This window comes from Athene cunicularia (assembly GCF_003259725.1).
Source record: "Athene cunicularia isolate RWA chromosome 2 unlocalized genomic scaffold, athCun1 chr2_part1, whole genome shotgun sequence".
In the NCBI taxonomy this organism is placed as follows: domain Eukaryota; kingdom Metazoa; phylum Chordata; class Aves; order Strigiformes; family Strigidae; genus Athene; species Athene cunicularia.
The window spans coordinates 60,916,427-60,930,337 of record NW_020799095.1 but is presented as its reverse complement, the minus strand read 5'-3'; the positions used below and the strand labels follow the sequence as shown (position 1 = coordinate 60,930,337).

The following is a 13,911-nucleotide window of genomic DNA, read 5'->3' as shown; positions in this document are numbered from 1 at the left end:
TGAGCATGAACGGCGGCTCGCACCCGCGGATCAACACCCTGGGCCGGATGGCGCGGGCCGAGTCGGGCACCGACCTGCGCTACGAGATGAGCTCCCATGTGGTGGGGGGCGGCGGCGGCGGCACCCACACCCACAAGACATACTACTACCAGAAGACCTACGGGGGGGACTACGCCTCCGACGGATACGGGTAGGTGCGGGCCGAGCTGGGCCGGGGGAGCGGAGCGGCCCCCGGCCCCGCTCCCTCGGGCCCGCCTTGGGACAGCTGCTGTCAGCCGCTGGCCGTTCCATTTCCTAGGTGTTCAACCTTGCAAGCCTTTATTTTCCTCCCTAAGGAGACCAACCTGTAGAAGGCTGGTTTTAAATGCAAGTTAAGAACCGGTTTAATTAATTTATTAAAAACCCCCAACTTTTGGTGGAGACTCTCTGTGAAGAGACTAACGGGATAAAAGGCAGACTCCTGCCTTCGCGCTCGGGGGTGTAGATGCATCTGTGCTGGCTGTACTGACCCCACAGTTCTCTGCTGATAAACCCCCGCTTTGCTCTGTGATGCAAAACAAGCTGTACCGAGGTAAATTGCTTAATACCTCATACACACAGGCTTAAGCTCTCACTGTCTTCCCCAGCAGTTGCATAACTAGGGCTATAAAACGATTTTAACTAGTGGGAATCGTTCTCTTATTAATTTTTGAGTGTGTTTCTAGCTTTTGCAAGGCCCGGGAATTTAAGACCATGGTCTTTTATGCAGCGACCCCTAACATGTGGTGGCTGGGGACCAAAGATGTGTTACAAGCAGCATCAGTCTGCTTCCCTCCCCGCTACCTTTTTAACTTTCCCTGTTGCTGCGAGCACAGTCAAGATCTTGTAGGCAGGGCCCCGGCTGTGAACCCTGGTTTGGAGAACGCCTGCTTTCACGGATGCAAGCTGTACCGGCAATCTGCATGGATCAATTCTGGAAAAGACTTTTTTGGAGCAAAGTGGTACTCTGAATGTGTGAAAAATAAGTGCAGTGGTCATGAAGACTTCTCCATTAATTCCCGTGGCTGGGACTTCATGGGACTGAAAAGTTGGCAACAGTTACAGTCACCGAGGGAAACAGCACTATTCTGGTCTATGATAAGGCACCTGTACAAAATGCTGCTGTTGATATGCTTTTTTTACACATGGAATGGCTCTGTTAAACCTACTGGTCTGATTATTGATGCCACTGACTTAGGAATCGATTCAGAAGTACTGTTACATAATTTGTGTTAGAATTTAAGCCCTAATTTTATGGATAGTTCATCATGATTAGATTGCAGAAGGATGAGCATTAAACATACATAATAAACATCAGATGACAATAGGCAGGCTTTATTATATCAAGCAGATCTATGAATGTTTGGAGAAAATTGGGATTACCCTAGAGAGCATGGAGAGTTCTGTTTAGGTACATCAGACCTGTTGCTAGAAGATCACTGAATGAAAGACAAAACTTGCATTCTACCTGTTTTTGGTTTATTACTTTGGTCAGTTCTTAGTTTTAGTTCTTCATTTGACTTTTGGTTTGGTGTGTGCACAGGTAAGTTAGCTACAATGACTTGCAGCTATGTCTACTTACTGTTGCAGTAGTATGAGAATCCCTATTTATTGCTATATAATTAGAACAATTCAAGACTTTAACATGAGAGAGTGCACGTACTAGTAGTTCGAAATGCCATCGCTGTGTTGCATTTGTGAGGATTTGTTTTGCTAGTGGTGCTCCACTGCAAATACCTTTGCTGTTTACCAGAGACATGAAAAATTAATGGCAGAACATGCTACTTCCTGGCAGTTCTCTTTTTCCAGACTTTACTCTGGTGCTACTGCATTGGATTCACTAGAGTGATTTCCCTATTACTCCTGACTTTCACTAGGAGTAATGCTTTCCTTTAATTTAGCGTTGTTTGGCTTTTGTTACATGTTTTAAACCAGTCCATAGTTTGTTGGGCTTTTCTTTCCTTAATATTCAGTGATGGTGTAGCAAGAGTGAAAAGGACAGACAAGATCAAGAGGTTAACAACCTTATATCAACATCTTTTCATTTACTCTTTATAACAATATTCATATCAACTTTTTGGGAAGGCATATCTGGCAAGGAGGTTACAATGAAAGTTCCAGTTCACTTTACTGCGACGCTTCTGCATGGAACTGAAGACCCCTGTCAATGAAATCAAAATACATATATATGTATGTATTTACATATATTTTTTAATGTGGAAAGATCTGATCATACAAAATAAGGATTTTTTTTTTTTTGCAAAACAATATCTGTGTTTACACCTTACTGAGTTGCATAGGTTTATTTTTAATCAGTGCTGATTTGAATTAAATTGTGTCCCAAAATACAAAATGAGTGTTTTGTTGCTAGTTAATGAAAAAAAGCAGTTGTGCCTGATTTTGCACATGCGCTGTGTGCAGAAAATTCACTAAATCCTGGGCATGTTGTGTTTGCAGGGTCAGGGCCATCATCTATGGAATTGGTTTTAATAATTGCCTTCAGTCTGACATCTTCAGTGCCAAAATTTAGTGGCACTTACTGAACTTACAACAACAAGGCTTCTTTTTTCAGTGGGGAAGATTTACTGTACCTTAATTCTAAATGCACTAGGATTCAAGTTAGGGTCTAGTCTTGTAAGTTTTGGGGCGTATTCTGCCAAACAAGTCTGTGCTGAGTATTACATTACTCACAGAGCAGTATAAGACGCTCCCTACCCTTAGGGCTCAGCAAGGTGCTTTTACCACATTCCCGGTTTCTTCTGGCTTGGGAACTCAGGATGAGCTTGGCCCTGAGTGCAGATACTCAGCTTGACAGTGAGTCATGCACTTCTAAACTGCCAGTTCATCAGTCAAATATTTATCAATGTCTTTGCTATGGACAGATAAAATCTGACATGCTGTGAGAGAAGGAAAAAAAGTCCAAATTGTGCAGTTCTATTTGTCATTGCTGAGATTAGGGTAAAACTAACCTAGGATTCATGGTTACTTTGTGATACGAAAATAAATCAATTTATACAATTCTGCTTAAGAGTTAACGTAACTTCTGTGCTTTAAGTTAGAAAAGGAGTTAGAAAATCACATCACATGCCCTAACATTACTTTCATGGACTGACTGATGAAGTAAACTTGGAGAAGAGAGATTCAAAGCTGTCTTTTTTTCCCTTCCCATCAGTCTTGCAGGGATCTTCAGGGTCCTGACCAAGCTGAGCAGTGATAGGGCTGGTGTGCTAACATCCCCTTTGAGATCCTCTGCCACAGCCTTGCATGGGGAAAAACTTCCCTGGTGACAAACAAAAACATGGGCAGGTGAAGAGGGAAGAACGCGTCTGAATTGCTCCTGAATACCTGCCACGCCAGCACAGCCTGCACTGTGCTGTAGCTAGCCAAGAAAACAAATGGGTTTCAGTAACAGCTGGCGACACTGCCACGCTATGAGACAAAAACCAGGTTGTACCTATCCCAGCTCACCTTTTCGTAGGTTCGTGCATGAGATTTCAAGCTAGGTGCCTTTGCAGGTGTGAAAGCCTCTGTCAGGTAAAGGGGTTTTGCTGCATATCAAGTGGCTGCTCTACAGCAGAGCGTATTTCCATGGTCCAGGCTGGACCCTGCATTTGGCACCTCCCTCTCCCAGAGCCTGAGCTGGGGGAGGCAGCATGCCTGCAGCCTGCTGCACCGGGCAGGTACGGCCTTTAGAAACGGTGCCCTCCTGGTGATTAATACTGTCGGGAAAAAGTCCTAGGATTTTCAGCAAATAGATGTGGTAGGATCCCTTATGAAACCCTGCTTTCTCTGAAGACGGTTAGCCTCAGGAGTCTTAAGATTTCATTTAAGTTTTTGCACGTTTCTAGTGCTATTTAGAGCCTGTTTGTGCAAGATGCAGACATCTTTTGAGGTTGCACGTTTCTAGTGCTATTTAGAGCCCGTTTGTGCAAGATGCAGACATCTTTTGAGGTTTCCTGTCATTATGTTTTAGTCCACGTGTGTACTCGGCAGATGGGCAAGGCCGTGGTGTGCCAAAACCGATCCTAGTAAGAAGCAGAGACATGGGGAGAACCTATCTACAAAACTCTCGATTTCTGACACTTGCATTCAGCTTCTTGGGGTGGGGGGGCAAGCTGGTTTATAGTATTTTAATTTCTGGTTACATTCTTATGGATATTGTGCTTCACCACCTTTTGCCAGCGTATGCCTGTGCATTTTCAGTGGCACACACACCCAACTGGCAGGTGGTGGTGGATGGGTGTTGGTTTAGTCTTGTGGTGTGTGGAGGCTGTGTGCTGGGAATGCAGATTCCAGGTCAGGTTTTTCTTCTAACATGCCTACCCTGGGCATACCAGGTAATCCCTTAATGAATGTAGTGCTTGTTCAAACAAGTTTGTGTGGATGGAAGAGGAGGGAGAAAAAGAGGTACTATTGTTTTGCTTAGTTGTCGAGTTACAGGAGTCGCTCAATACTTTGAATCTGAAAAATGACCTTTTTTAAAGTTTCCTTTATTTTTTACATTAAAATAATGCTTTGAATTTTTAAAAGGTTAAATATTTTGTGGAGGAATCAGAAAATTTAATAAGGATTATTCTAGTTTGGTGATGTTATATCTTTAGGCCAAGAGTGTCCCCTTCTTGCTTTCAAAGCTTTAAGGAGCTGTGAAGTGGCTGGAAGGCTATGTGGAGATGCAGGATGTGCTTCTGTGTGTCTCCTTCACCCTGCTTCTTTAGACACAAATCACCCCCTGGATAACACAGCAGCCTCTTGATGAGTACTATCAATGGCAGAAACCGGAGCAGCCTCCATATTGCAGACATTTATGTTGGGGGTGTGCAAGTCTTCAGCAGCAGGAGGCAAATGAGAAAGCAGAAGGTAGCTGGCTTTCTTCCTTGCCCCTCAGGTTCTGCAGTAATGACGACTTGGTTGGGCCTGTAAGGGTGCAAGCCAAGTGTTTACAGAGGATATATAATTTATTTAAAACATAGCTTAGGAAATCTTTCGACTGCTTGAATAAATCAGTGGCAGCAATAGTCAGCCCTGCTGTGTTTCAGGGATGTGGGCACCGCTGAGTTTGCTATGTCTGTCTCAACAGATAACTCAGTGCGTGTCCTCCAGTGCATTTCTCAGTCCTGTTTATGGAAAGCAGGAATAGTTATTTCTTGTTTCTGTAGAGCTGGAGAGTCTCGTGAGGGTCATTGGTACTGCTCAACAGTTAAGTGCAATCCTAGTTCAGAAACTGAGGATTCACTGGTAAAGTAATGGCTGAGTTTAGCTCAGGCAGGGTATATTGCAGCAGGGAGATGTCTGAGCTACTATTCTGCCCAAATCCTGGTGGCAGCAAGGCTTGGCCTGTCCTCTCATTTCTCTGGGAGAGTAAGAGTGCAGTACAGCAAGGGAGCAGCGTATTGCACCTTGGCATGCATCAAGCAGGATGGCTTCTGCACGGAATGATGACAACGTGAAGATGCTGTGCCTTTCCTAGGGCTCTTCTGGCAGTAGAGAGATACATAGCTACGCTTTAAGATCCCAAAGTTATTCTTTAGTGTTTTGAAGTCTTCTCATAATTTTAAAACAAAGACACTACAACCCATTGTTTTCCTTTGTTCCTTTATTAGTTAATAACTATTAAAACTAAGTCATTTTACTACTGAACTTGGCTTAATAGTATCTTTTTGAAATTTATGAGTTGCTTTCAAAACAAGTGTCGCGGTCTAATATTTTGAGTTGTAGGGACAAGTAGATAGTTAAGGGTCTGAAGTAGTCCAGGTTGTTTCACTCAGTGCTGTTCTGCATAGTTTACAAAACCAAAGCATACAGCAAATAGTCAGATTATTGCAAATGCATATATTTATTAGTAGGCGTCCCTGACACTCTTGTGTTACTTTCTGCTGGTTGAAAATGTGCGCTGTATTTACAGGGGTGCAGTTAAACAAGTGAAAAACCTGTCCATGTTTACACTGTGTGGTGTGCCTACAGTGTTTCATGAAGCAGGATCCTATTCACAGGTTCAAGTTTCAGATGCTGCCAGAGTTAAAATCAAATTAAATTGTCATCATAGCAGCAGTAGTTGTTACAATGTCCAAACAGTACTTTAAACTCATTCAGTTTCACATAAACAAAATCAGATGTAGCAAGAGAGACACTGATGGAATACAGTCTATAGTAATCTGCTTTATCTGTGTCCTGTGAGGATTGTTGGGGTCCTACCTCTTTCTGAGGGACATAAATGTGTGGGTTTTTTTATATAGGATCTAGGTTACATGATTATACTTTGAAAATCCAGTTTCATTCTTGCCTCCATGTTATGATGCCAACTAGCGTGTCCAGGGGTTAGGGTTTGCCTCAGTTTCTTTGGCCCAGTATTTTTTGTGTTGGACATGGTTTTCCTTTGGCTGGCTGTTTCCTTCTGCCTCAGTGTTGAATGTCTGCTTACTCTGCATTGAGGTTTCTGCTTTGATCTACTCATTCCCATTAAAGGCATGTCGGCTTCAATAAGAGGAATATTATACTGAGGGCTTTATGAACTGCTCAGGCAATACTCTCCTGACACATGGGTGAAAAGCATTGAAGATGTGTCCATGTGAGGTTGTGCTAATGCCATCTGATTTATCAGCCAATATATGTTCAAGTATTTTCTTGCTAAGTGTTTTTATTTTTTAAGTTCAGAGATTGATTTATGCCCTTTTGAATATATTTGTACAGCTAAATCCTCTTCCGATTTGAAGTCTTTGAGTCCTGTTGACTTGGTGGAGCTATGCCATCAAACATCTGCTCCTGCACTGGCATCTGCTGTCTCTGGGTGTGCCCCGTGTAGCTCTGTTTGGTTGGCTGGCAGGTTTGAAAGCCATTAGCTTGCCCAGTGTCATCAGCTGCCTTTCACAGGCCGTACCTTTTCACCCGTTATCCTAATATTGATCTCAGTATTTTGACTAGCAAAACAGTTAGTTGTTGAACAACAGAACTGACATCCAAGGTGTTAAAAACAGCATCGATGAGATATTGTGCTCTTTTCTGGCTTCAGTTCATATCGCTCTAACTTCTGCCATTATTTTGGTTATGTCTTTATCTACTAGATTGGAGAGCCTTCAAGGGTTGCTACTTTCTTGTGAAGGTCCCTGTGAACTGTAAACAAGTATCTTGTAGATCTTTGAAGACCTAAATAGGATGTGCTTTAGCTTCCCAGTTCAAGGCATCTGCTCCTGCCTTTGAAACAGTTTTATGCATCTATATTAAACCATCTTCAGTTTTCCAACTTTTTTTTATTATTTGGACAATAAATCTGGATGTGTTGTTCAAACATCCTTGGGGTGAACACAAAATGCTTGTAATTGTAGTTTTTCTATATTTTAAATTGTTTCAGGAGTTTGATATATTTGAAAATAGCTTTTCTTTACAGTTTCTTAGTGTGTTAATTATGACAGCTGTTGTTTAGACCTCCTCTCGGTGTAAAGTGAAGTAATGCCCTTGAGGTCAGTGAAGTTACACTGAAGCCAGCGGAGATATGCTGACTTATTACAGCAGAAGTCTGGTGCCCATCTATAGTTCTTTTGGCTTTAATGGATATCCGGCATTTATAGCTGTCAGGCGATGACTGAAAAGGCGATTGAAGAAAAAATACTCCTCTGATGTTTTATAAAGAGAAAATTGCTTGGAAGGTTCCTCTCTCTTATTTATTATGTTTCATTCATGAGAATAATTGTGAGTATAATTAAATGTAAATTTTAGATGCAGTCAGATACTTCTAGATCCAAACACAACAGTGATGCCTAAGGAGAAGGAATGATTTAGAAAAGGAAACTGATGGGAAGCCTGGCACAAAATCAGACCCATGTGATATTTTTCACAATTGTTTTCTTTAAGCTGTTTCCAAGACATACAGGGGTGCATAGCACGGTAGGGCGCAGCATTTGTGCAGCCAAAGGGTCATAGTGCAAGCCAGGAGTTGCATGTGTACAGCTTGTTTTAAGTCACCCAATGATTCTCCAGTCCTGTCTCTATGTCTTTGAGGATCTGTTCCCTGCTATTGGGGGAAGCTGGTGAAAAGTGCTTGAACTTTTTCCACTTGAGTTCGAGAAGAGCTGATAAGAGAACAGCAGGCTGATGAAGAACCAACTGCACATGCTGCAGAAGAGCTCTTGAAAATATACCATTGAATGTTTCTCGCCACTGCAGTGATTTTTCCAAGGACAGCTATGCCAGGTTTTTTTACATTGTCACAGTTCTTTTTGCAAAGGATGGTCAGAGTCTGTTGAAGTCAGTCGAAAGATTTAGACTGAATCCAGAGCTGGACTGATAGTCTTTTTGATGTTAGTGTTGAATGGAAGATTTGGGCCTTGAGTGATTTGTAATGGAAAAAGTTACCTACTGTGAGCACAGGAGCTAGAGAACAAGGCAAGACTTGGAAGTGTCTTAGTTTCTCACTTTCTCTTAGTAGTAGTTTATTTTAGTTTCACAGGCAAGTGCTTGGGTTTGGGAGCCGCCTGGGCTTGCTTGGGAGCTCTGATTCCATCAGCAAGGAGTTGTTCCTCGCTTGAAGCACCTCACCCATGTTCAACTAGCAGTGGCTCGCTTTGGTGGCTGAATCCCAAATGCTGGAAAAGCAGCCTTCTGGGTAGGGGTGCAGTAGATTATGGACAAGACAACAATAATGAACCTGTTACCTATCCTGGCTTTTTCCTCCCCTAATATTTTCAGTTGTGAAGTTTTTCTTGGAACGCCCAAACTTCCACTTTATTTTTTTGCAAAAAAGCATGTCCTCTAACTCCAGGCCCTATATCTGTTTTTGTAGTAGCTTTTGCATCTTGTAATTAATTCCTTCTTAAGACACTGCACTAGCTTTATGCATTTCTGCTGATAAAAGGGTCCTTTGTATTCTTGTATGGACTTGTGTGCTCATGCACTTGTGTAGCAGAGGATTCTGCTCTCCTTTTATGCTCTTACATTCGATGACTGATGCGACAACACATACGATAACATCATGCAAAGGATATGTTCTAATGTATTGACTTTAACAAAGGTCATGAATAATTCATTCTCACTGTAATACTGCCAAAGTCTTGTCTATCAAAGCTACAAATACCTGTACTGGAAGAAAAACTTTTTCATTATGGCATGCTAGTTTCCACCTTCTACTCTATTCTGTGGCAAAGTCAGTCCACGCCTGCTGTTACAGAATTATAAAGTGGCTTTGCCATCATGGAATTGGCATTAGAAGTTCACAGTGCAGTTCTGCAGGAGGGCCAGATAAACGCCTGTGTGTCTCTGTGAAGCTAAATGAGATGGGTGATTCCATTTAACTTCCCTTAGCTGTTCTGAATTTGTGTTTCTTATGTCTCTTCAAAATGTGTGATTACTCTGTACTTACTTCATCTTCTCCTTCTTCTCCCCCACTACAGTCAGAATGGGACCTGTACAGTGTCCAGACGCCAGAACACCATCCAGGAGCTTTTGCAAAACTGTTCAGATTGCCTGATGCGAGCTGAGCTCATAGTACAACCCGTGAGTGCTTCTTGTTCTTCTTATCGGAAGTGATTATAAGTGATATTACAGGAAATGAATGCTGTGTTGTTATCTGGACTCACAAGCTCTGCTTCTTCATCTCCTTTCTCCCCTTTCAGCTGGGAGTGGAATAGCACTCTTCCTTCCTAGGTATCCCTCTTCCATGTGCACTCTGTGTTCAGTAAAACAGATTGAAATGCATCTGATTAAGAAAAAGGGGGCTTCTTGATTTAAACACCACACACCCCCCTCCAGCCTTTTAAACAGATTCTACTGCATCTTATTTTTCAGTTTTAGATCAAGACCACTGTCAGTGTAAATAGATGTTAATAATGTTATGACCACTTACACTCTTTTAGTGTGTCCTGTAGAAAACAATCATCATCATCTGGGCCATAATGAACCTGAATCACCATAGGAAAGTCCTTAATTACTTCTATTTTATTTTTCCAGATGATTCCTAAACAAGTATATGAAACTAGGTTAAATCTTCTTGACTGTTTAATCTCAAATGCATACAGATGATCTTTGCTGTACACTGCACTGATACAGACCCATAGTGCCTGGGGGTGGATTACTCACTGATGCTAGATCGAGTCCTGGTGAACATAGGACGTCCTCTGTTCCTGCTGAAGTCAGAGGAGGTGCAGGGTGGTGAGTGCATCCTGCTGTTGAGTTCACTGAGATGCAAAACTCGTTCACAGTTCTGGCAGTAGATGTGAGTTAATGCACACTTTTGGACCCTCTGTGGACAGAAAATTCTTTCAGGAATGAACTCTGTGGTTAGCGGTTCATTTCCTTTTCAGAGATACAGCACGTGTGAGCTTGTTTATATAAAAATCAATGCCAGAGTAAATACTGCCTCTTGTTAAGGATTAATATTATTCCAGTGAAGTTAAAAGAAAGTGGTGTTTAGTTCCAGCTTGGTGCCACAACATGCATCGCTTACTTTGTTTTTTTTCATTTCTTTCTGAAGGACAAAATAATGAGGTCAATCAACATTTTATTTGCAAAATCAAATCACAGCTGGCTTATATTTTGTTCAGCATGGCTGTGTCAGTGTGGGGTGAGATCAAAAAGCTGTGTCTTCCTGCTCAAAGCACCATGACCATGCTGGTCCACTGCACTGAGAGGGTGTCTGGAGAATTTGCCTAGACTTTGGGAGATAAGGTGGGATGCAAATGTGACGGGGCATGGAACTGGTCCTAGGCATACAGGTTGCAGTCTGCATTTTAGCAGGGGAGGAAAGTCTTAGAACTTCAGGGAAACACCTGAAAAATAAGGAGCAATATCCAGCTCGCACTAGGACAGCATTTGCTTCTCATCCTCTAAACACAAAAACATAAGGTCTTAAAAATTTAACACACTGTGGGAAGCCTTGGCTTCACTGCATAAACATTAATTAGGATGTGCTGTTCTTTATGGAAAGGTTTGATTGATGTTATGTTTTAATAATTTTCTTTAATATTTTATTTGTAATAAGGACTTTCCAATGACTGTGGATCCTCTTTTAATTTGCCTTTCCCCAGTTAAAATTGGCAATCAGAGACCTAGCAGTTGAAACCTATCACGCTTCTTAAAAATAATCAGTCTTCATAACATCTCTTTTGAAACAACAAGCTGAAGCTTAGGTGATGAATTTTTAATTTAATCTCCCATCTATTTTTTGTTTGTTTTGTTTGTTTTAGGAATTGAAATATGGGGATGGTGTCCAGATTAGAGGGAACAGAGATCTGGAAGAGTGTTTTGCACAGGCAAATGACCAAATGGATATCCTGGATGGGCTGATCAGAGAGATGAGGCAGATGGGCCAGCCCTGTGAGATGTATCAGAAAAGGTATTGCCAGGGAAGGGTTGGGGGAGGGAGTGTGTCTAATAAAAGTTTGTGGTGTCTCAAGTGCTCACCTTCCCTGGTGTTGCAGGATGTGACAGAAATCAAGAAGGTAGAACTGAATCTGTTTGGGGCATGCTAACATGGAGAAAGGCCTTGCAGTAAGAATTTCACACCTTAGTTGTCCCAATGAAATTTTAGTCAGCATATTTTTTCCACAGCCTGTGCTTTCAGCACTTTGTTTTGAATACTCAGTGGTCCAGTAGATGAATTGCGTTGTTTACATGTTTTCTGTGTGTTTTCATCATAGATGCTAAGTGGTTCCTTCCTTTTCAGGCTGCTTCAACTTCAAGAGCAAATGCGTGCCCTGTACAAAGCCATCAGTGTTCCCCGCGCCAGGAGGGCCAGCTCCAAAGGTGGTGGTTGCTACTCCTCTCAGAGTGGCTCAGGCTGGGATGAGTACACGAAACGTGTCACAAGTGAATGCTTAAACTGGATGAGGCAGCAGAAGGTACATCTGGGCAAAACCCAGAGACCTGGTGGTGTTTATGAATGTCACCTTATATGTAGTAATGTTTTGGGTGCCAGTAGAAAATTAAAAGTACACGTGAATGCTAAGAGATTGTTTCTCTTTTTCTTTTTTTCTTTTTTTTTTTTTTTTTTCCCCCAGTATTGTACATATAGTGAATTTCTTCTGAAATATGAACATGGATTTGGGGTCATCTTTTGCAGAGGAAAAAGTGTGGAAGTTAGATTTGAAAGCTAAATGAGACACAGCTGTTAACAAAAGGCATTGGCATGTTTGCGTTAGAGATTATTATGCTTGATATTTCCTTCCTTCCTTCCTTCCACAGATTTCCTTTATGATTCATACTTATTTTAACCCTTTACACAGATAGGATCAGCTTCAGATTTAACCATTGTCCAGGATTTTACAGTTGTTCTTCTCCTCTAATCTATCCTTATCATACTGGGAGCCAGAAGGTGGAGCCGCTTGCCACAGGACTAGACTTTCAGAATTCACTGATAAAAATGCTGAAGTTGCTACCTGTTGCATTCCCAGAATAAATTTGCCTATGTTGAGAGCCCATAGTCTGTTTTTGTGCCACTGAAGTGAAAAGTGTGTTTGTGGTTGGACAGCCCTTTCTGAGAGACAGGTAGGGAGAATGGAACAAGGTGGCTGAAGTTATACTTTGCAGACTCCTTGTAAATTGAAATTGCATTATTTTTATCTCTCTTTATTAGGTTGTTGCTTAGTGATCCTGTCATTGTTATCTGCGTGTGGTATTTGCCAGGTGGCTGCTATGCAAACCAGATGAGGAGGGGAGAGCTCTGTACAGTTCCCATACTCTTATGTGAGTGCTAGTCATAGTCTAGTCTTTAAGTGCCCTCCCACAGCGTGACATGTTTTAGAGGAAGAAGGGGAAGTGGAGGTGCACTCATTGAGTGGTAACGTGTATAAGCATTGTGCCTGGACAGCAACAGCAGATATGATTGCTTTACACACTGTGGGAGAGTAGGCTAATTGTCAGACCTGCCACAGTTTGAGGAGTGATGTTGGACAGGCACTGGGCACGCTTCCAGCGACGAAAGATGGTGAACATGCTGCACCTCTCAAAGATGCCATGTGACACCCTTCTCAGACACCCCTTGCTAAGCACAGGGAGCATAAGCAACTGCCTTATACCTGTGTTCCCACACAAAACCTCCTGTGAAAGTAAAAGGCACTCGCTCTCTCCCTTTTTCAGTCCCTAAGGCGAAGCTGAGGTGGGGCCAGTAATCACTTAGTTCCCTGTTGGGCTTTTGAGGTTTTTCTAGGGAAAATTTATTTTGAACTTTCCACCATGCCTCTTCTTTCCATCATGCCTTGCTGTGTCCCATTACTTGCTCACATTGGGACTAGGATAGTGTTTCCTCTAGTAATGTGGTGAGATGTGGGAAAAAGGTCTGAGCAGCTATGGTTTTCTGCCAGTGTTGTTCTGTTTTCTGTCTTGGTGGTTTGCTGAGAATCAGGTGGTAGGAGGGTCAGTCAAATTTCCAGTGCAGAATTAAGGAAAGTGCAGTCAAATTCAGACAGCCTTTGTTCACATATTGGCAGCTGGCCAGGACTACTGCTGTTGCTACAGACTCTTTAGACTGTTTAAATACAACGAGAAGGGTCAAAGTCCTGTAACTTTTAGATGGTTGAATTCATAATGGGTTTGTTTCTTGGATCATTTTCAACACTGCCTTTGAACCCCCACGCATGAATGTGGTTTGGGCTTTAGTGTCATCTGTTGACTCATAGAGATTTGGCTCCAGGCTGGTAATTATCAAATTCAGTCCCAACGCAAGATTAAGATACCTATTTCTTTACTGTGCATGTGTGCAGACAGGCATTCAGGCAGAGACGGAGTGTGTCTTTACAGCATAAAAGATGGAGTTTGAGGAGCTGAATTGTGAATTCATGGCTTTTAATATTTGAAAATAATGAAACAGAGGCCTGCAGTCAGATGGTTTTTGAGTTTGTAATTATCCAGGTGTGTTGCTGTTTTTCAAAGGGTGTTCCTAGAGATTTTCCCTTGGCATCCTACAGTAAA

The 13,911-nt window shown here is 42.1% G+C and overlaps 1 protein-coding gene across 3 annotated transcripts in view; it reads left to right on the top strand.

Annotated features, from left to right (window-relative positions):
- Positions 1–6: 6 nt before the first annotated feature.
- The window catches only part of DSP (desmoplakin), a 39,244-nt gene continuing 25,339 nt past the window's right edge, over positions 7–13,911 (top strand). For all 3 annotated transcript variants that reach the window (XM_026842206.1, XM_026842205.1, XM_026842204.1), the window contains exons 1-4: positions 7–190; positions 9,399–9,501; positions 11,190–11,338; positions 11,669–11,843. In XM_026842206.1, the coding sequence (XP_026698007.1) occupies positions 48–190; positions 9,399–9,501; positions 11,190–11,338; positions 11,669–11,843 (570 nt within the window). In that variant the 5' untranslated portion in view covers positions 7–47. The remainder of the gene's footprint in view (positions 191–9,398; positions 9,502–11,189; positions 11,339–11,668; positions 11,844–13,911) is intronic.